Source organism: Chelonoidis abingdonii, chromosome 1 (assembly GCF_003597395.2).
Source record: "Chelonoidis abingdonii isolate Lonesome George chromosome 1, CheloAbing_2.0, whole genome shotgun sequence".
NCBI lineage: Eukaryota > Metazoa > Chordata > Testudines > Testudinidae > Chelonoidis > Chelonoidis abingdonii.
Genome location: NC_133769.1, coordinates 321,044,037 through 321,068,014, shown reverse-complemented (window position 1 = coordinate 321,068,014; position 23,978 = coordinate 321,044,037). Strand labels below are relative to the sequence as shown.

The 23,978-nt window shown below is 41.7% G+C and overlaps 1 protein-coding gene across 2 annotated transcripts in view; it reads left to right on the top strand.

The window, feature by feature from the left end:
* Positions 1 to 22,558, top strand: part of SERTM1 (serine rich and transmembrane domain containing 1) — a 28,393-nt gene extending 5,835 nt beyond the window's left edge. For both annotated transcript variants that reach the window (XM_032805922.2, XM_032805921.2), the window contains exon 2: positions 20,623 to 22,558. In XM_032805922.2, coding sequence (XP_032661813.1) covers positions 20,807 to 21,130 — 324 coding nt within the window. In that variant the 5' untranslated portion in view covers positions 20,623 to 20,806 and the 3' untranslated portion in view covers positions 21,131 to 22,558. The remainder of the gene's footprint in view (positions 1 to 20,622) is intronic.
* Positions 22,559 to 23,978: the final 1,420 nt, after the last annotated feature.

Sequence of the window (23,978 nt, the reverse complement as noted above, 5' to 3'; positions counted from 1 at the left end):
TCTCACCAGGAGAAGTTGGTCCAATAAAAGGTAATATCCTAGGACCAGCATAATTTCAGCTCCTGCCTCCCTCCAGTCACTTTTAAGTATTTAAGGTACTCTGTATAATTTCAGTGAAACGGGATTAAAATTAAAAATTTTACAGATCAGAACTTGCTTTTTTCCAAACAACAAAATACTTAATATATTACCACTCACTCCTGTGTATAGATCACGTATCTGTGCTGTACCCATAACCCTTTCATGGTCTATGGTCATTTTTATACTGTGTACATGTTATATGTTATACTCAGGTTAATAAAGAAACTCAGATATTTAAAAAGCAAACAAACAAACAAAAACCCACTACACACAACAGTTCCTTTGAGTCAGATTCAGCCTCCTCCTTTCTTGGGAGGGCACCGGGCTTTCTCTCCTTGTGTGGTCAGGCACAATTGCAGTCCTTGCTGAGGAGTGCAGAGATTGCTCCCTATTTACTCCCACAGAGGTGCAGGGAGGAGGCAGGATCTTGGCCCCATCCTCCTCCCCAAAACTCACTGGTCCATAGAGCAAGTGTGGATATATGCTCATCAAGACAGAATTCCTCTCTGAGTTATAACCGGGGCAGTACCATGATGCACTTCCCCTTAATAATAGGCTCTGCGTAGATGGCACAACTGAGCCTCTGGGAATAGCTTTTAAAGGCATTAAACAGGTATTAGAAGGAATAAAAAGTGTGTGATACAACCGCTTATACAAAGGACCTATTGTAGATGAGCTTCCTGATCTCCTAGACTAATTAGTCCTTCTCAAATGGTACTCCTCATATAATTCAAAACTCAGCCCTATCTGTCTCAATGGGTACAGCTGCCATTTGAATATGAATGAACACATTCCGATAGACTTGAGGATGAATTAGTTTTTGCATTACAGCTCCAGCATATATAATCATTTTTGGCTTATGTAGGCACTGTTTTCTTTGCTATGTATGGGAGCCAGTGCACTGTATGTAACAGCAGAATCAATAAGCAAGTGCAGCATTCAGTGTGAAAGGAATTTGTTCAGGAAAGTCCTCTATAGACAAAAGAGACATGGAACACAAGTGCAATCATTTGTATTTGTCTTGTTTGAGGACAATGTGCATTTTGAAGAGACTCATGATTCTTCCCTCCAGAGAGTCTTTCTGAAAGAAATGAGGAGTAGATAGAGGGTCTGTCCTGGGAAGTGCTGGGTATTGAGGGTGCTCACCACCTTTCAGGGTTTAGTTTTTGAGTTATCTACTTAGTAGGGTTATTATGTGATGATGATCAGTTTCCTTAAGGGGCATCAACACTTAGTTCCAGAATGGGGAGAGGTTTCCAGGATAATGTCTTGATGCTTTTGGGCAGAACAGTGTAATAAATGTAATCAAAAAATTTGAATGTCAACAATGTACTTTGTAGTCTTGGTAGCACTAGGTAATTTTCTTTATTGAATTTGGACAGGCTTAAGCCATAAGTAAAACAATGATAGAAGGAATAAAAGCAACATACCAATGTGTTAACATTTATCCCTAGAAAGCTATTTCTCAAGAGTAGTTCACACCAAATGTGCTGAAAGGGTAGAGATTTTCAATATAAAGATTATGTGGGTCTCTTTTTCCTTTCAGGGAGGATCTTTTTGAAGGTGGCACTATTTGTTTTAATCTGCGTGGTCTGGACTGTTTCCCCATGTGCAGTCAATTTAATCTGCATTGCTGAAGACAGCACATGGGCCAGATTCTAATCTTAGATATGTGATACGTAGTGCTACACAAAATCTGTTGCTGCCCTTGTGCAGACCTTGTGCTTACTGATGGGTCTTTCATGGTAAGAAAGCAAACTATAAGCTCTCTGGGACAGGGGCTGTCTTTTTGTTATTTGTTTGTACAGTGTCTAGTGTAGCAGAGGGACCTTTAGGTGCTACCACAGTATAAATAATACCTATGAATTATTTGTAGTAGTATTTATTTTATTAAGATCAGAGCTAATGCAAACCCACCTGAGATTAGAAGCTAGCTCTATGACTCCAAAGCTGAAAGCAGTGCCACAGGAAAGCAAGCTGTTGATGCTCCTCATTCACTGCCCTGGGAGGGATGATGAGAAGGGTAGTAGGATGACATGGTGGTAAAACACAGACTAAAAAGGGTTTTTTTTTATAGGGCTGTCAATTAATCACAGTTAATGCAAGCGATTAATTGAAGACAAATTAACTAGATTAATAATAATCGTCATTAATCACAGTTTTAATCACACTGTTAATAATAGAATACCAATGTACATTTATTATAAATATTTTGGATGTTTTTCTACAGTTTCAAATATACACAGATTTTTTTTATTGCAAATATTTGCATTGTAAAAAAGGTAAATAAAATAAATAGTATTTTTCAGTTCACCTCATGCAGGTACTGTAGTGCAATCTCTATCGTGAAAGTGCAATTCACAAATGTAGAATTGTTATTAGGACTGTCAGTTAATCAAAGTTAATGTTTGCGATTAACTTAAAATAAACCAATACATTATTTTTTTAACAAGTGTTAATCACACATCTCTGGAGATGAGACTTGGCAGCGGCCAGTTGGGGAGGGAGGCACCGGCCGTGGTAGTGAGCAGGAGGCGGCCAGGGAAAAGAGACTCCATAATATCCAGGCCACATGCACAGATTACTGAAGTGCCTCATGCCCCCTACTCCCCATGAAAATCTATTGATTTCCTTTACGTGAGGAGAAGGATAAGAGTAATCGCAAGCAGCCACGAGGACATGAAGGGACAGGGAGCTTTGGAGCCGCTGCCACAGGACCCCATCTCCTGGGTGACTCTAGCAGCAGCCCCCCACTGCTCTAATCGATTGTGACCCTGTCCTGTAGTCTGTGGGTGATTTCAGGCAGCCAGTTAAACACCTTTCAGGGGGAAGAGAGGAGTCTGTTTCCCCCCCCCCCCCCCGCCTGCACCATCCCCTCCCTGCTGGACAGGACTGACTTTGAAAGTGGGCCACCACCCAGGGCACTGTGCTCAGGGGGATGCTGCTGCATGCCTTGGGGCGAGGGTGCCCTTCCTCCTACTGCCCTGCTCCACTGCTGCTCCCCCTTCTTCCCTCCCACCCCATGGAGCCACCTCTGGCCAAGCTGGTGTGGACCGGGAGTCTGCCTTCTGTCTGCTGTGCAGAGCAGGGGCAAAAGAATTGATGTCGGGGTGTCCCCCTTCTCTGCCCATGTACCCAGTCACCACTGCGCTGTGGTTGGGGAACAGGGAGAGCCTCTCTGCAGCTGCTGCTGGCTCAGGAGTGACTGTTGCTGACAGCAGCTGCTGCTCGCTGAAAAAGTGTTCAGGCTTCTGAGTGCTCTGCTTAGAAAGACAGCGCTCCCCCTGAAAAACACCCCCCCCACACACATACACACACTCTCATACTAAACCAATAACAGAAATGGCATCCGTGGTGAGCCAGGAGTGGCCAGAGGGCTGCAGGAGGGACATTGGATCCTGTGAGATACAGCCCCATGCGACAGCATGGAGCCTGCCTTGAGCCGCTGACCAAGTGCCCAGCACCATGAGCCACAACAATAGCACAGAAGTAGGGGTGATAATACACTATGTACCATGCCATGCTTATTTCTGATTGACTGAACAAGAAATCAAAAAGAAGAATAACATTGTCAGACATGTAGATGAACATGATTTGTTGGGGGAAGAGTCAGCATGGTTTTTGTAAAGGGAAATCATGCCTCACCAATCTACTAGAATTCTTTGAGGGGGTCAACAAGCATGTGGACAAAGCAGATCCAGTGGATATAGTGTACTTAGATTTTCACAAAGCCTTTGACAAGGTCCCTCACTAAAGGCTCTTAAGCAAAGTAAGCTGTCATGGGATAAGACGGAAGGTTCTCTCATGGATTGGTAACTGGTTAAAAGATAGGAAACAAAGGGTAAGAATAAATGGTCAGTTTTCAGAATGGAGAGAGATAAATAGTGGTGTCTTCCAAGCAGGGCCATCCTTAGGATTTATGGAGCCCTACGCAGTATTATTAAACTGGTGCCCCTATGCCTTACCCCAGCTTGCAGCCCGGCGGAGGAGCCGGGAGTGGAATGAGGGAGCAAAGGATAACGAGATGCCCATCCCGCCTCACGGTGGCAGAGAGTCACAGTTCCCCACAGTCAGAGATCCTCCCGTACCTTTTCCCTCATGCAAAATGGATATGAAGAAGAAACTGAATTAAAAGCACTAAGCTTGGGAATAAAAAATGGCAGTCACAGATTTTTTGATATGCCCTGAAGTTTGTCAGACATTTATTTGCAAAAACTTTGTAGTAAGGGTGAGTCAGCTGTCTTGGTGAATACAACATTAAATATTATGGAATACCTGATGCAGCTCTTCTCTGTTTCACATTTTCTTAATCAGTATTTCTAAGATGATTTTATATTTTAAATGTACTCTTAAGCTTCATAAAGTAATCATTCCAGATTACTACATATTTAACTCACTGAAACAAAGACATTATTGTAAATTAATCAGTTGTAGAAGTTTAGTATGTTCATAACAATGTTCATTGCTTTTAGATAAAGGGAACACTAATTTACTTTGTGTGATCTCCATAACAAGAGACATGGTTATGAAATTTCACCAACTTTAAAAAAATGTTTCCAAAGATTTTAGGCATAACAAAGGATTTTATATCTTACTAAAGTATTGATTTTGCTGGAGGATTCTCTTAAAACTAGTTCATCAAATAGTCGGAAGTAAAGAAAGGAAAACTCTTTGTCCAGCTATCTGGAAGCAAAGGAGTCTTGTCCCTTTAAGGGCTCTCTTCAGTGGGGGTGTGAGGGTAGGAGGAGACGGGGTGAAGGGAGAAAGGGGTGGACTGAAAGGACAGGAAGACTTTGGAAACGAGTTTTTTTTTACTGTAGTAATTAAAATGTGTATTTTAGATAAGGGAGGTCTTTTGAAGGATTTATTTTAAAAACTATGTGTCTGAAGATCCAAGCATTTAAGGCTAAAGATGACTGTGCATCTAAAAATCTATGCAAGGATTTTTTAGAGATGTGATTGTATAATCTTCACCAACTCACTAATAAAATATTTTTAAAGCAAATTTTAAACTAAGGTCCTGTAGACTGACATGTTCTGAGTAAATATTACAGCAGGGGTCGGCAGCCTTTCAGAAGTGGTGTGCCAAGTCTTCATTTATTTACCCTAATTTAAGGTTTCGCGTGCCAGTAATACATTTTAACATTTTTAGAAGGTCTCTTTCTATGAGTCTATAATATATAACTGAACTATTGTTGTATGTAAAGTAAGTAAGGTTTTTAAAATGTATAAGAAGCTTAATTGAAAATTGAATTAAAATGCAGAGCCCCCCAGACCGGTGGCCAGGAGCCAGGCAGTGTGAGTGCCACTGAAAATCAGCTCCCATGCCGCCTTCGCACGCATGCATAGGTGCCTACCCTGTATTACAGTATGCACAAGCTGTTTTTGTCACAAATTCAGAAACTGAAGTATAACTGGGTTGGCATATCCTGTTAAATGGATTCAATTACTCTGAATACTCTTTAACAGTTTCAATGTTGTGCTCATAGGTCTGGCAGCTGGAAGACTTCATTTTAACTAATAGATGAGTAGACTCAGTAGCTGCAGCAGCCTCGTGGGAGCCTGCTGCAGGTCAGGCAGGATAGGAAACAGGAGGTGGACACTAAGACCCGTGGTGCCTAAATTTTCAGGTGCCATATGCAGCGTATGTTGCGATGCCTAAGTCGGTCCTGCCCCACGGGGTCTGAACTGCCAGTCCTATTTAACATATTCATAATAATTGAAAAAGGTAAATCGTGAGGTGGCAAAATTTGCAGATAATACAAACTACTCAAGTAGTTAAGTCCAGGCAGACTGCAAAGAGCTACAAAGGAATCTCTCAAAACTGGGTGACTGGGCAACAAATGCAATGAAATCAATATGTGATAAATAGAGGATACTTGTGACACCATTAGAGACTAACAAATTATTTTGAGCGTAAGCTTTCGTGGCTACAGCCACTTCATCGGAGCTTAGAGTGGAACATCAGTAAGGGGATATATATACACAATACAGAGAACATGAAAAGGTGGGCTTTCCCTACCAACTCTAAGAGCTAATTAATTAAGATGAGCACATTCTCACAGGAAAAAAAAACTTTTGTAGTAGTAATCAAGATGGCCATTTGATAATGCAAAGTAATGCACATTGGAAACATAATCGCAATTAACATATAAATGATGGGTCAATTAGCGTTCCACTCAAAAAGAGATCTTGGAGTCATTGTGGATAGTTCTCTGGAGAACATTCATTCAGTGTGCAGCAACAGTCAAAAATCTGAGAATGTGGTATCATTAAGAAAGGTCGATAATAGACAGAAAATAATATTGCTTCTATATAAATTTATTGTATGCCCACATTCAATACTGCATGCAGATATGGTGCCCCACTCAAAAAAGATATATTGAACTTGGAAAAAGTCAGAAAGGAACAAATGAGTAGGGGTTTGGAACCGGCTGCCGTATGAGAGAGATTATAAGATTGAGACTTTTCAGCTTGGAAAAGAGACACTAAGAGGGGGATATGATAGAGTCTATAAAATCATGATTAGTGTGAAGAAAGTAAACACAATATTTAATTTGTGACCCCTAGTTAATAAACAGCAGTTTTAAAAACAAAACAAAAGGAAGTATTCTTCACACAACGCATAGTCAACTTGTGGAACTCTTGTCAAGGATGTTGTGAAGGCCAAGACTATAAAGGTTCAAAAAATACTAGATAAGTTTATGGAGGATAGGTCCATCAATGGCTGTTAGTCAGAATGGGCAGAGATGGTGTCCCTAGCCTCTGTTTGCCAGAAGCTGGGAATGGGTGAAAGGGGATGGATCACTTGATGATTACCTGTTCTATTCATTCCCTCTGGGACACCTGGCATTGGCCACTGTTGGAAGACAGGATACTGGGCTGGATAGACCTTTGGTCTGACCCAGTATGATGGTTCTTATGTTCTTAAGCAGGACTGAGTGGGCTTGTAGGCTCTAAAGTTTGACATTGTTTTATTTTTGAATGCAGTTATGTAATAAAAGAGAATTCTACACTTGTGAGTTGCAGTTTCATGATAAAGAGATTGCACTACAGTACTTGATGAGGTGAACTGAAAAATACTATTTCTTTTGTTTATCTTTTCTACAGTGCAAATATTTGGAATAAAAATAATATAAAGTGAACACTGTACACTTTGTATTTTGTGTTATAACTGAAATCAATATATTTGAAAATGTAGAAAACATCCAAAAAATATTTAAATAAATTATATTCTGTTATTGCTTAACAGTGTGATTAAAACAGCAATTAATTGCTACTGTTTTTAATCTCACGATTAATTGCAATTAATGTATTGCTTGTTAGCCCTATTTTTTTTTCTATATAAACATAATTTTTTAGCTAAACTATAGGAGGACATACCAATCAGAGACACAAAACATACCAGGCACCCACTCAGTTTGTCCTTCATAGAAATTCAGTCTTAGAAATTCAGTCACTTTCCCCCATAGTTACTTTTGCCTTGACAGTCTGGTCATCGCTAAACTCTTAAGTTTGGGTTTACTCTTTTATACGAGTTTTTCTCAGCACGCCCTTCTCCTGCTAGCTGTCCCTTTAAATCTGGCTGAGATAACCAGCTACAGCTCTAATTTAAATGGCCATTTGGCATCTGAGTTCTAGGGTTTGCACCTCCCTGCTAGTAAGTATTTTGTTCCCTTGCTTTACTTCCTCTTTCTCACCTTCCTAAGGGCTTGGCTACACTCGAAACTTCAAAACGCTGCCGTGGGAGCGCTGCCGCGGCAGCGGTTTGAAGTGTGAGTGTGGTCGCAGCGCCAGCGCTGAGAGAGAGGTCTCCCAGCGCTGCACGTACTCCACTTCCTCATGGGGATTAGCTTGCAGCTCTGGGGCACTGGTTACAGTGGCACTTTACAGCGCTGTATCTTGCAGTGCTCAGGGGGGTGTTTTTTTCACACCCCTGAGCGAGAAAGTTGCAGCTCTGTAAAGTGCCAGTGTAGCCAAGGCCTAAGAAAACAGCTAAATGTTACACAGGTTGGGCCCAATCCCAAGTTGCCCTGCGCCTTGTGTAGCCTTGGTACAAAGTGCAAGTAAAGTGCATTTGAGTCAGAATGGTAACAATTTACACTCTCTCTGCATTGGTTTAACTGATTATACCACATACAGAGCAATGGAAAATCTGACCCATTAAATGTATTCTAGATGGTAAAAATACAGACCCCACACATTAGCCTATTTAATCAAGGGCAGGGTAAGTATCCCTAAGACTTTGAAGCAGGTTAAGTGTCCGTTTTTGAAGCCAAGGAGAAAAAACAAACAACATTTTCTCTTGCACAAATACCACCTGATTTAATCAGTAGCCAAATCACCTGGGATTCCTATCTTGTTAGTTCATAAGCTAAAAAGTGATGGGCCTAGTTAGGACTTTAATGGGAAACTGCTGAGGAAATAACTAGTTGTGGCAGGCAGTAGTTTTGGTGTTTCACTAGGTGGCACTCTTCCCACTGAGGCATTATTTAGCTGATCCCATGCCCCAGCATAGTGTCATAGGACTCTGTGCTGTGGGAGGGTCCATCTTTCAGATGAATGTAAAAACAAGATTCTTATTATTTGGACTTCTAATTGCTAATGGCAATATTTACAGCAATAGGGAGTACTAATCATGTAATTCTGGCCAAATTCTCACTGGGGAGTTATGTTCTGTCTCCCCAACTAATCACCCTGTAGCTTCAATTGGAAAAAAGTGATCTTACATCTCTCTTCTGAGCTACTGCATAGTTTGGTTGTATGCAACTTAAAGGCTACATCCTCCCACACCAGTGCTGGTTGCACTTCAATGCTGAAGGGATCCCTGCATATCAAGTTTGTTGAACGCTTTGTTAGCTGAAAGAAGTCTTATATTTATAAAGCTCCATGCAAAAAGGAAAACAAATGTAGGAAAACAATACAGTTACATTCTCCAACCAGTACTGGCAATAAATAATACTTAGTCCTGCCATGAGTGCAGGGGACTGGACTAGATGACCTCTCTGGGTCCCTTCCAGTCCTGCGAATTCTATGAATAGTGAGGTCAGTAAAGCAGACCAACTGCTGCCATTTAAACCACTTGTCATCTAGTGACATGGTGGTTAAAATGCTACAGGCTGGTCTATATTAGTGCTCCAATGAGTGAAGCTGTACTGACAGTAGAGCGGAGTGGACAGACACTCAGTGGTTAGTATTCTAAATTAGAACTTCAGGAGCCAGGTTCAATTCCCTGTTCCACTACAGCCTTCGTGTGACCTTGAGTAAATCATTTAATCTTTGTGTATCTCAGTTCACCTTCTGTAAAATGGGTGATGATTGCACTTCCCTGCCTCATGGGGTTGTGAAAATAAATACATTTTAAAAAATACGATTGTGAGGTGCTCATTTAGGATTTATTTAGGATACCAGAGAAAAGGAGAGAGATGGAGGGAGATTCCAACAAAAATACTAGTGTCTAAAACATTTCAATTTTCAGTGATCTCAAACTGGCACTCTTCATGAGCACTTACAAACCTCTATGATAGCTAAAATATATCTCAACTCATAGTCCCAACAGGTCAGAAAGAAACAAGAAATCAAGGTGCCATCCCTGAAAAAACTCGTAAGGTCTGTGACCAATACGCTCAGAAGAAAATGAATATCCCAGGCTTATTTTGGTTCCCCACTCCTCAGCCTTCCCAACTATGTAGAGCCCCAGCAATTGTGAAGAAGATCCATTAAATTGCATTTTTGCTGAGGCCAGGCAATGAAAGAAAGTGGTTGAATCAAGATATGGAGAGAGACGCAACTGCATTGTAACAGATTTATAACACTGTGTAACCAAGGTTATCTAAAAAGTACCCTATTTACTATATGTCATGTTGAGATTGCAGCAATCATTTGTAACCCAGTTTAGTCTGCAGTTGGGGACCACTACTGACTCACATACTGCTCAACATTTAATGAAAACATTAAACATATTTGGGTGTCAGGATATGGTATTAATTGATGTTGTCTGTGCTGTTGAAAACAGCTCATTGTAATTTTCTCAAGAAATAGCCTTTCAGAGGGGTGCCATTCAGGGAAAGACGTAAACAGGCAATAAATTAGAATAAGATTAGTCAGGTTTAGTCTGCGAATTACACTTAGAGATGAATGGAAGACTAATAGCTGACAGATAATATTTAAAGAGCAGTTCTACTTTGAAAAGTGACCATATAAGAATGGCACAATCATATTCAATAGACTGTCTCCTGGTATGTAGTCAGTCATATCTTGTGTCTTAAGTGACAATAAGCATTTATTATTTTTTACGCCTATTAGGGCTGAAGAGCCAAAACAAAGAGTGGAGCTAGATTTGTTTTCTTTTTAGCATCATCAGCAGATTTGTTTACTAAGCTCCAATCAGTTCAAGCTATGCCAACATATTGAAATGTCATGAGATTGCTCAGTGAAGGCCTAATCTGAAGGCAGGAAGGTTACACAAATGTAAATGAGAGCTCGAATTAGCTTGTAGAGTCTTCACTATTGGGACTGATGTGGGATGGAGTTATGCAGGAATAAACTATTCAGGAATAACTCCATCTGTGAACACTCTTATTCTGGAATAAGTGTCCATCCATGAAGTTATCCCATTTTAAATTTTTCTATTCTAGCTGCTGAACTTTAAATTCACCTACCTTAATCCACAACAACTTTCAAGCGTAGACAAAAGAATGCCTTTTTTTGTTTCGGTTTTCACTAAAAAAGTTGGCAGTGATTGAACAGCTAACATACTGAACATCAGTGTAAATGGGGTAGGCTAAAATTATGTCAAACCAACCTAATATCCTTCTTTGACAGGATAACAAGCCTTGTGATAGGAGGGAAGCAGTAGAGGTCATATATCTTGACTTTAGTAAGGCTTTTGATACTGTCTCACATGACCTTGTCATAAACAAATTAGAGAAATATAGCCTAGATGAACCCACTGTAAGGTGTGTGCATAACTGGCTGGAAAACCATATTCAGAGAGTAGTTTTCAATGGTTCAAAATTGATCTGGAAGGGCATATCGTGGGGTCCCACAGAGATCTGTCCTGAGTTCAGTTCTATTCAATATCTTCATAAATAATTTGGATAATGGCAGAGAGAATACACATATAAAGTTTGCAGATGATACCAAACCGGGAGGGATTGCAAGCGCATTGGAGGACAGGATTAGAATTCAAAATAATCTTGACAAACTGGAGAAATGGTCTGAATTAAAGGACAAATGCAAAGTACTGCAATTAGGGAGGAATAATCAATTGCACAAATACAAAATGGAAGACGACTGCCTAGGAGGAGCACTACAGAAAAAGATCTGGGGGCTCTTGTGGATCATAAACTAAATATGAGTCAACAATGTAACACCATGGCAAAAAAACAAAACAACCACCATCTTCTGGGATGTAGTAGCAGGAGAGTTGTAAGCAAGACATGAGAAGTAGTTCTTCCACTCTGTTCAGCACAGTGTCCAGTTCTTGGTGCCACATTTCAGGAAAGATGTGGACAAATTGGAGAAAATCCAGAGGAGAGCAACAAAAATTATTAAACATCTAGAAAACATGATCTATGAGGGAAGATTTTAAAAAATGTGTTGGTGTGGTCTGGAGAAGAGAAGACTGAATGGGGACATAACAACAGTCTTCAAGTATGTAAAAGGTTGTTATAAAGGGAAGAGTGATAAATTGTACTCCTTAACCACTGAACAGACAAGAAGTAATGGGCTTAAAAATTGCAGCAAGGGAGATTTAGGTTGAACATTAGGAAAAACTTCCTGTCAGGATGATTAAGCTCTGGAAAAAATTACCTATGGAGGTTGTGGAATCTCCATCATTGGAGGTTTTTAAGAACAGATTAGACAAACACCTGACAGGGATGGTCTAGACACCTGCAGAGAACTGGACTAGATGACTTATTGAGCATATCTATGATTTCTAGGATTCCAGGAAGGAATCTGGCCCAGGATGTTTAGGCAAGATTTTTCCCTCCAATTATTTGCACACTTGTACCAATGAGAGCAAGGCCTCAATCCTATACTGTGCTAATTGTTCATTGGGCCTGGAGATACTGTTTGTGGCTCCCCAAGCTTGGGGCTGGGTAGGGAAGCCAGTTTGACCAAGCAGAGTTTAAGGCAGTCCAGGATCCTTTAGCCACACTCCTTCAAGCAGGAACATCTCAGTCACAGCCTGTGATGAGACCACTCACCTCAAGTGAGTGCCCCTACTGGACAGGTGTGTCTGCACCTGCACTCTCTCAGCTTTGCTCTGCTTGTGGTGGCCCCTGTTGTGTTGATAGTTAAACTTCTCAAGCAGGTTTTCAGTGACTTGGCCCTCTGGCTGCGTCACACATCATCGGTAGGTGTACAAACAAAACAGACCCTTTCTGGGCTACAAATCCAATAGGGGCTTTCATGGTGCTGTCTGTAACATCGTGGTCTGTAGCCCTGTCTCCAGGCTCAGTTGTCTGTCCTTCTAACAGGGCCACAGTACCCTAATTAGTCTTGGCCCCTTCTGAGCTAGCTTCCAATGGTACCTGCTCTATTATGGAGCAGTGCCCTGGGCCTGTCCCTGGTGACTTTTCGCTCTGTAGCAACCCTTCCAGACCCCAGTTCTCCAGCTGAGTCACTAGTTCAGTTTGATCCCCTTTTGGGTTAACATGGTTCAATTAAATGCTGACCCTCTTCAGGGTCTTCTGGCCCCTTCTCTGGGCTTGGTTAAGCTTCCTTCTCTGGGCTCAGGCCACTCTGCCTGTGGGGGAGATGATTGGGGCCCACCCACTTCTCCAGGTCACAACCTAGGGGCTGTATAAGTAGCAGCCACCAGCTGCTTCTCTTTAACTACTTGCTGCTGCATTTCCCTGGGCCACTTCCCTTCTTAGCCCCAACACTTTCAGCTTCACCCTTACTTCAGAGCACTGAAGTCTTGCTTGAGTCCCAGTCATCAGCAAAAGCACTTTCCTTCTCAGACTCCAGCTAGGAACTGCTCTGTCCGGATATTGTAACTCCTGCATCTAGCCAGGAGCACCCGATCTGCTGTCAGCAGCAACTTTTATATGACCTTGCTGGGCTCTGATTGGCTGCTCCCTGCAGCCTCTCTCTGGTTGTCTGCTTCCCCTCAGCCTCTCTATGCAGCTTGGAGGGCCCACCGCTGCTACTGTTACCTGGAGCAGGGTGTGGTAGGACCAAGAGGCCTCCAGCAGGGGACCTTACAGGGCCTGATACACCCTATCACACAGCACTTACGTCAGTGCTAACCACCTATGCTAGCAGGGCCTGGATGGGGAAATCTGGCTGCTTTCCAGCTTCTTCATGATACAGAAACTACCCAAGGGAACATAGCAAGATAGAGCCTACCTGTCTATCTCATTTTCTTTTCTCATAACAGGTTCTATGCCTTCCTATGAATAACATCAGAACTGCAGGGCCTATCGTGTTCCCATTGAAGTCAATAGGACTTTGCCATTAATGTCAATGGGATAATGAAAATTTGTCAAATGCACCTGAGATACATTTGACTCTAACATTTCTATATGAAGTTTCTTCCTCTTAAATATGTATTTTAAATAGAACGCGTTTTTTTCTGGGTTGCCCCAAAATGTTTTCAAAGAGTCCCTCTTATCTTGTGGTAGGCATATTCACATCACTTCATGCTTACGTTGGGCCAGATACTCAGGTACTACTCAGTGTGAGTAAGGGAACTGGAGGCTAGTCCATTTGAATATAAGGTTTTATATTGTCTATTATATTGATACACAATATTCAGTTTTTTAAAAAACAACAATCTAATTGATATTGTAATGATCTACATTGAGCATAAAGGCCTCCAGTACAGCAAGTCATATCTATCCAGGGCCGGCTCCAGGTCCCAGCGCACCAAGCGCGTGCTTGGGGCGGCACACTGCGGGGGGCGCTCTACCGGTTGCCGGGAGGGCGGCAGGCAGCTCCAGTGGACCTCCTGCAGGCGTGCCTGCGGAGGGTCCGCTTGTCCCGCGGCTCTGGGACCTGCGGGAGGTCTACCGGAGCCGCGGGACCAGCGAGCAGCAGAGCGCTCCCCCGGTGTGCTGCCGTGCTTGGGGCGGCGAAATGGCTAGAGCTGGCCCTATATCTATCTATCTGTCTGTCTATCTATCTATCTACCTATCTATCTATCGATATGCATGCTTAACTTTAAGCCTATTATTAGTTTCCTTGAAGTAACTGAAACAACTTGTGTGCTTAAAGCAAAGCATGGGCCTAAAATGCTTTATTGAATTGGTCCATAATTCTTAACTGCAAAAGTAGGACATACCAGATTTAAAGTTTTATAAAGAATTTTGAATAAATCTCCCATGTTTTACCAAATTAAAACAAGCGTGAATTAATTTCTTAGATTATTATAGAGAAATGCAATTAACAACTGATCCGCTGTTCACTGTGATGATTAATCGAGGACAAAATCTTTTATATCAAAGCATATCTTTTTAAACATAATCTAGCCATAAGACATTTTAAGTAATTACGGACTAAGAAATCATTACATTTTATCCCATTACTTCACTTTGTGCCACTAAAGTAAAGGAGAATCTCTCCCTGTTGAGTCTAATAGAACTGATTTCACAGTGTACTTTAAATATTATTCCTTGGTGTAAATAATATTGGGGTTAAAACAGTGGTTTGTTTCAACATATTTTATGAATCAGTATAAAGATATATACCAAAAGGGTCAGATTTTCAAAACCCAGCCTTCTTTTTTGTGTCTGAAATTTGCAGGTGCATTTTTGCACCTTTAATTATTTTGTGGACACAATTTAGGCCATTTGGATGCCTAATTAAGAATGGCAAAACAGTGTACAGTAAAACCAAGGCAGATTTCATACCACAGTGTAATTATTTGTTTATCTATGGAGACACTTAGATTGCATTCACTCACTCTGGAGTCTAGGTATGAAAAACAATTGTAATATTAAAAGACTTTTTACTGCTTAGTTTAGTCATTCTTACTTGGGTACTTAGGGCTATTTATGGCATATAGTGTTTCTCCTAAATGTAATTTACAGTGAAAAGCATAATGGGTAACTCTATGCTAATTATTATGGAAACTGCAAGTCAGATTTTTTAGCACTCTCAGTAGGTGTCTCCTTAGGCTTTTACTAGTCTGCCAGAGAAGAAACAGCACCAGCAGAAACTTATCTCATCCTTCTTGAGGATCATTAGTACAATTTCTTGCTTTTCTCACAGGCAAGTGAAGTGTCAGCCTCGTGAAGAAACAGATTCTTAATTACGTTAGGAGAATTGACAGGAAATATAAATTTCAAAGGTAAAATGAGAAGGTGGAGCATTATGGGCAAGAGTGTTGGAACATTTTCATGGAAACATAGCAAGATGCTTTAGTGTGACATCCAAAAAAGACCACAAAGTGATAACATGATTATTTTAAGGGCCTGATTCTGCCACTGCTATTTACATGGCATGGAATCTACGCTGCAGGAAGCTTTAGTGAAGTCACAGAGGATTATCTATGAAGTAAGATGCTACTCAATGGCAGTAAAATGGCAGAACTGGGCCTTAATAACGATAACAATGTTTAATTAAAACTGGTTGCATTTGAAAATGTGAGTCCTCTCAAGATGTCCAATGTAGTCTGTAATAAAAACCACTTATTTTAGGAACAGGTAATTCAGTTTTTTTAAGGGTTTTATTTGTGTGGTTTGGTTTGGTTTGGTTTTACTATTGGGTAATCTCTTTGCCCTTTAAGATGATGTTAGATGAAGGCTGAAGAGTTCCTTGCATCAGAAGTTCAACTTCCTGTTTCACTCATGGCTGATTCTGAACTGGACATGTGCAAAGAGGCTTAGGGTTAGATAGGGTACAGTGCCTCCTGGAGGTCAGGGGAAAATGACTGCTGTGTTTGTTTTGAACAGCATGCAACCTGGGCTCCTTGGTCCAGGCTCCTCCCTGGTCCCTCTGGATAGTCTAGAGCTGTTAGTGACACTAATCTTTCACTGTCTTTTCCATCCCTAGACTACAATATTGCCTGCCCTTTCTCAGGGGCACAACAATGAAAGATTCACTCGTGTTCTTCCTCCTCTCTTATGCACCTGTGCAGGGTTGGATACAGCAGAGCCTTAAGGCACCTGTAAAATCAACTTTGCTTACTTTCATCTGCTGGAGAGTATCAGATTCTCACTGATATAGTAGAAAGGTGCAGATACAAACCTAATAAATGTAGTTTTAGAAGGAAAATCTTGGCAAGGGAAAATCCTTCTCTTCTCTACAAAGCATTAAAAAGAGTAGATAAAAATGTTCCTCAAAGCCTGGAAATGAAGGTTAAAAATACTTAAACTGAATTGAAACTAAAGTTTAAGGTTCAAAGCAAGTTCATCATAGGTGGGACCCTGTCTTCTTCAGCTTCATGCTGGAGACTTTGGTTCTCTATAGATGTTCTCTTCTTGTAGGGGAAGAAAAGGTCACTACCTTTCTCCAACAATATAAGAGGATTCAGCAGGTGCATTTAAGGGATGGATGTACGTGTAGATAGATAGATAAGTAGTTGGTGTGATTCTCCAATGCCTTGTAGCTTGAGTAGCTATTGACACGAGTACAAAGTTAATGGACACTGGCGTACAGAGGTATCAAAACAGAATATTAGCATTTTACACTCATTTTCTACTGATTTAGCCCTTTCGAACTCTGGTGCAGCATATCTACACTGGGGATTGGCTCCATGGTGCAAAAGCCACTAGTATAAACCTCCTCTTGCCTCAGTTTTACCCTGACTGTTAGGATCATCTGAGGCACCTGAGCCTCCAGATTTAAACATGAGGGGTCTGGAAGCAAAGTATTTTCAGTTGAAGGGCCCTCCTCCGTCTATGGAATCCACTCTCTTAGGGCTTGTCTATACAAACCTTAAGTCTTAGTTCATGGCAAACTGGGGTATAAATCTACCCTGCACTAGTCTGCCCCACTTTAAGTGTCAATGCAGACCCTTCTGCCAGCCTACCACCCATGAAGAGTTTTGTGGTGTGCTTTGATTGACCTCGCTTTGAAACAGGAGTAAGTTAAAGCACGCTAGGGAACTTGTAGTGTGCAGCAGCAGGGTCCACACAGGCACTTTACTGTGTAGCACATTAGTACAGAGTAGATTTGCACCCCAGAGTGCAGTGAACTAAGTGTTTGTCTAGATGAGCCCTTAGATCAGGGGTGGGCAAACTACGGCCCGTGGGCTGGATCTGGCCCACCAGCCATTTTAATCCAGCCCTCAAGCTCCCGCTGGGGAGCAGGGTCTGGAGCTTGACCCCTTCCAGCCGAGGAGCAGGGTCAGGGGCCGCTCTGCGCAGCTCCTGGAAGCAGCAGCATGTCCTTCTCCAGCTCCTATGTGTAGGGGAAGCCAGGGGGCTCCACTCCACACTCTTTCCTTGCCCCAAGCGCCACCCTCACAGCTCCCATTGCTCAGGAACTGCGGCCAATGGGAGTTACAGGGACGGTGCCTGCAGATGGGGCAGCATGCAGCAAAGCCTCCTGGCCATGCCTCCACGTTGCAGCCAGAGGGGGGACATGCCGCTGCTTCCGGGAGCTGCTTGAGGTAAGTGCTGCCCAGAGCCTGCACCCCTGAGCCATCCCCCCATGTCCCAACCCCCTGCTCCAGCCCTGATCCCCCTCCTGCCCTCCAAACCCCTCAGTCCCAGCCCAGAGCACCCTCGTATACCCCAAACCCCTCATGCCCAGCCCCATCCCAGAGCCCACACCTCCAGCTGGAGCCCTCACCCCCCCTTGTACTCCAACCCCCTCCCATACCCTGAACTCCTCGTTTCTGGCACCACCCCAGAGCCCGCACCCCCAGCCAGAGCCCTCACCTTGTCCCACACCTGAGCCCCAATTCCGTGAGCATTCATGGCTCGCTATACAATTTCTATACCCAGATGTGGCCCTCAGGCCAAAAAGTTTGCCCACCCCTGCCTTAGATTGAGGCTAAGTTTGCTGAATTGTGGGTGTCGGAAGGAAAAGGTGCAGTTTTTGGCTGAGAAGTTTATTTTATTGAAGCCACCTTATCAAAACAGATCAGCCTGGTAATGACTTGATTCTTGCATTTAAATCTTTGTATATGCACTTTGTGAAATTAGATCAGCACATTTTATAAATGTAAAATAAATAAGCCGAGGCAATTTCTCTGGTTCTGGTTACCTCAAACAAGACATCACAGAGATATAGGTTTAATAGCAGTAGTGGGTTTACCATCTCTCACCTTGCTTAAAAACCTGACTCTAGGATTACAAGTTTAACTCTTTATAAGGATTTTTTAATTTTTTTTCTGGTGTGGAAACAGAAAGTTGGTGGCCAGTTCCTGAATTCCTGCATGTTGTAAAGATTCCCATAGCAAAGAAGTCATACTGTAGCACAAACCTTCACCATAGATTACACTGGTCTACAATTTTTGAGAAGTCGTCTGCTTCAGAGATAAAATGTGCTATTTATTATGTATTTTGATGTGCTGAATTCAAATATGACAATTAAAACAACTGATTGGCTACTGTTTCTAAGATATTTAAGTTTTTACATTTTATGTCTATGTATATTGTGTAGATAGTAGAGTTTTAATCATAAATTGTAAACCTAGGTCTTTTCATGTGTTTATGGTTGCTTTACATGATAATATTTCACCTGTCCTGTTTATGTAACACTTTAAAAATCAGCAAAAGGGTTATATAAATAAAATTTATTATGAAACAAAAGGCAAAAAACTATTATGTACATAGTTTAGTCCTATTCAGTGTCTACTCGGCGCTTCTTGGCTTGTCTCTTGTATTCATTAAACGGAGCATCTCTTGTCACTGTCCAGCAATAGTCTGCAAGCATTGATGGGCTCCATTTGCCCTGATAGCGTTTCTCCATTGTTGCAATGTCCTGGTGAAATCGCTCGCCGTGCTCGTCGCTCACTGCTCCGCAGTTCGGTGGAAAAAAATCTAGATGAGAGTGCAAAAAATGTATCTTTAGTGACATGTTGCAACCAAGGCTTTTGTATGCCTTGAGGAGGTTTTCCACCAACAACCTGTAGTTGTCTGCCTTGTTGTTTCCGAGAAAATTTATTGCCACTAACTGGAAGGCTTTCCATGCCGTCTTTTCCTTGCCACGCAGTGCATGGTCAAATGCATCATCTCGAAGAAGTTCACGAATCTGAGGACCAACAAAGACACCTTCCTTTATCTTAGCTTCACTTAACCTTGGAAATTTTCCACGGAGGTACTTGAAAGCTGCTTGTGTTTTGTCAATGGCCTTGACAAAGTTCTTCATCAGACCCAGCTTGATGTGTAAGGGTGGTAACAAAATCTTCCTTGATTCAACAAGTGGTGGATGCTGAACACTTTTCCTCCCAGGCTCCAATGACTGTCGGAGTGGCCAATCTTTCTTGATGTAGTGGGAATCTCTTGCACGACTATCCCATTCGCAGAGAAAACAGCAGTACTTTGTGTATCCAGTCTGCAGACCAAGCAAGAGAGCAACAACCTTCAAATCGCCACAAAGCTGCCACTGATGTTGGTCATAGTTTATGCACCTCAAAAGTTGTTTCATGTTGTCATAGGTTTCCTTCATATGGACTGCATGACCAACTGGAATTGATGGCAAAACATTGCCATTGTGCAGCAAAACAGCTTTAAGACTCGTCTTCGATGAATCAATGAACAGTCTCCACTCATCTGGATCGTGAACGATGTTGAGGGCTGCCATCACACCATCGATGTTGTTGCAGGCTACAAGATCACCTTCCATGAAGAAGAATGGGACAAGATCCTTTTGACGGTCACGGAACATGGAAACCCTAACATCACCTGCCAGGAGATTCCACTGCTGTAGTCGGGAGCCCAACAGCTAGACTAGAGCCAATCAACAATTTTAAGCATCATTTTCATTCTCAGTGACCCAGAATTAGTAAAGTTTGACTACATTTATTTCAGAAGCATTTTGGCTGTAGAGCAGTGTTATGAAATAGCATTTATTTGGCCAGCACCATGCTCCAACAGGGCTTGGGAGTAGCTGGGATATCACTAGTTTAGTTCATGTTGAGGCATCACATGACGCATGAGCTGGCAAACATGTCTGTTGATGACATCAGTAGGGATGGCCCGAGGCACTAAATTCAGATTTGGATCTTCATTATGAAACATCCCACCTCTACAAAATTCGAGGGTGCTTGGATTCTGAGGTTCATTTGGGTCCATGTGGATATAGTCAGTGAGAAATTTGGATCTGGGTTTGCAGTCCAAGACTTTCTCCCACACCAAGTTCAGAGCTGTTTGGATCGGGAGTTTTAGATCTGGCTAATCTCTAGTAAAAGCTGTGGGAATTTTATGTGCCGAATTTTCCTTCTACCCCTGCTTTTTGGGGAAAACAGACCATAAAGCAACAGATACTGATTTATTTTTTCTTTTCTTTTCTTTTTTAAGTTCTTGAGGTCAACTGTATGGGGAAATAATTTACTGTTTTTAAAATTACATTGCCTCAGGTGAACAATTAAAGCACATGGTCTAATAGTAAATTAATTCTATTGTTCTTTTCTTTCAGGACTGAAGGATACAGCATCTTATATGACCTGTGGGTTTGAGAAGTGAAGAATAACTGATCACAGGGTGACCCATTATGTCTATGTTGTGATGGAAAAATGAAAGCATCTAGAATACAGCATTTTTTATACTTCTAAGACTGCCTTTGACTACAACATCTATTCCCTTCAAAACACGCACACAAAATGTCAGAACTTGACCCTTCATCTGGATTAGTAGGAAACATGGAAAATGGGACTTTTCTGGAGCTATATCCCACATCCCTGTCAACTTCAGTGGATTCCTCATCTGGCCGCTTATCAAATGTCTATGTCTATGTTTCTGTATTTCTCAGTCTCTTAGCATTTCTTCTTTTGCTATTAATCATTGCACTTCAGAGGCTGAAAAACATCATCTCTTCCAGTGCCTCCTACCCAGAATACACTAGTGATGCTGGAAGTTCTTTCACTAATTTAGAAGTTTGTAGTATTTCGTCCCAGCGATCTGCTTTCTCAAACCTTTCTTCATGAAAAGAAGTGAAGGAAATACATTGGGAATGGAACAACTTTGTCCAGCTTTTGAGGGAAATAGTGCATGCGACGTTTACCATTGAGGACTATTAATCATGAAAGAGGTGACTTTTAAAGTTCTCTTTGATTTTTCTTCCTCTTTTTAGTTTCCATTTCCCCTTTTATTAGTGATACTTTTCATCTTAGAGCATGGAAAATGGCATCTGGCCGTAGCTTCATGTATATACTGGTAATGCCACCTTTCTCTCATACGTATACACATCCATGCATACACACTGACTTCCTGCCAAATTTAAATATAGTTCTAGGTGGATGTTATAATTCTTCTCTGCAGTTGTATCCCTCTTACCTGGATTTCCCTTTGTTAGTGTGTCATTGACTTTTCACTGGATAGCGCCTTCTGGACAAGATCGTTTTCACAAAAATGCCACCACACTGATTTAATAGACAAATTGGCACCTTGGCCAATTTTAAAGTTGTTGAGTTGAGTTTTTTGTTATTTTGTTTTTAATTGTGATGTCATTTCAGTATTTAAATTGTTATTAAAACAAAACTAAAATAATACTTTTGTTAACAAACATTAATTTTGTCTGTGTACCTGTCCATTGAATCTTTCTGTGTAAAGCCTCTCTAAGTCAACTTTCACATACACTTTGACATATTTGCTTAATTTTATTTAGCAAAAGCAGCTAGAATAAATATGTACAGTTGTAAACTCAAGTTGTACTGTATGTTGTAAAGATATTTTTAGAACCTACTTGCATGCAGTTGACAGGACTACCTGCTTCTCAGGGGGATGGTTTCTGCCTCTGCATCACAAATACAACACACCTCCTTTCCACACTTCAGTGCTACTCTAGCTTATTGTAAACACAATCTGAGCAGCCTTTTCTCTCTTTGAGAGACACATAACTCCCATTACCGTTGCTGGCAGCTGATTGCCTGTATTAAGAGCCCTTATAGGCAAGAGGAGTTCTTACCTCAGTGGAGCTACTAACATCGGTCATAACTAGTGAAGGGCCAGATTCTGCCTTCTCCTTACATGGATCCATAGTGGGGTGGCAGAGCAAGGCAAATCCTTCTTGGCATTGCCTGTGTAAGGGCCAAGCAATGTTGCAGTCCCTTCACAGAGCCTGCGCTCTCCCTACTCCACCAGTGTTGTACAGTGCCCCAGTGAGGATAAGAAGAGCTGGTGGGAGGTGAGGCCATAGCCCAGCCCCCCCTCCACACTACGGAATGGGCCCAGTATGCATGATAGGAGAATAAGCTGTACCCCATTAAGAGGTGTAGTAGTGGGGGTGCCTTTGTCCTGCTCTAGGGAGTTCAGGGTCACGTATGTTGAGCCTACATACCTCCCAATGCTCTACATATCCCTATAGTTTGGACTGTGCTGAAGTGGTATAACCTAGCCCCAGGCGAATAAGGGTGTGCAGGACAGACCCATACACACTTATGTAATTGGTATGATGTACTCTCAGTAACTGTCCATTGTGTCCAAATGTAATACAGTAGCATCCTTGATTAAGACAGAGTCCTGTATTCGGTTACTGTCATAAAACAATTATTGTTATTGCAAAGCACAATTCTGTGAGGTCTCCAGCACACCTGACGTGGGTTTAGTCTCATTAAATTGGCAGTGATACGATATGGAACGCAAAGATTGGTTTGTTATTGCAGCCTTCAAATTGTTCCAGGTTACTACATTATAGCATCATTACAGAACGTGATCCAATGGGAATAGTTGTACGTTGGGCTCAATCGTGCTTCACCTAAAGTCAGTGGGTGCTTTGCCCTTGAGCAAGATCCAACTCAGTTAAAGGACCGTGAGAAAAACAGAGACGTGTCATCACTGGTTTTAACTAGCAGAGCTGCACTAGTAGCTCTAACTGACCAGTGTTACAGTTCCCCTTACAAACAGTGTGCCCGATCCTGCAGAGGTCTGTGTGCCTGCTGCAAAGTACCAGCACCCTTCACACCCATCACTCAGCATCTCTCAAGAGATAATTGGATCCTTGGAGGATCAAGTCATGTATTATTTGGCCAGCATGTTGTTAAAGTTAAGGAGTTGTTGGTATATTACAGCCTATGAGGCCACAGCTGTACATGGAACACTCCACAACTTTTTAAAACATTTTTATCCTCCAGGCTCTCAGTTTGCTAGAGGCAGGACACACATCCCAAAATCCAGCATTAATTGGATGCTCTATGAAAATGCTGTGTTTTTACCATCAAATGTAAATGTAGTAATTAGAAATATCTTTATTCAGTGCCAAACAAAGGCAGATTAAATTGGAGTTGGTGTTTTCAACTTTTAAAAATTAATGTATTATACAAGAAGTTTTGGTGTTGATTAGAAGTAACATTTCCTTTATGAAAGCTGTTTAAGATCCCAAAATCTGTAACCCAATGTGTTTGTGTGTAGATTTCTAAATACAAATAAATTAACTTTAAAACAAGATAGCTGAAAACCAGCTCAACTTCATTTACCTGCCAAGGCCTGAATTCAGTTGCCTGTGTCTCCTTTACAGCAAATGAAGTTAATACCCATATAAAAAATGGAGGTGGGAGCCGCAGCATGAAAATGGGTAATATTATCTAAGAGTGTGTCTACACTACAAAAATTTTTGATTTTATTTAAGTCGACATTGAGGCTCCGATTTAAGCCAGTCGATTCTGCATATCCCCACTATGCACATTGTGTCGGCGGAACACATCCTCACTAGCAGGGCTTGCATTGACACATGGAGCGCTGCACTGTGGGTAGCTATCCCACAGTGCATGGAGCTGAGTGGAATGTTGGGTTGGGCTTGCAGTGCCTCATGGGACCAAAACCTTTGCGCGGGTGGTT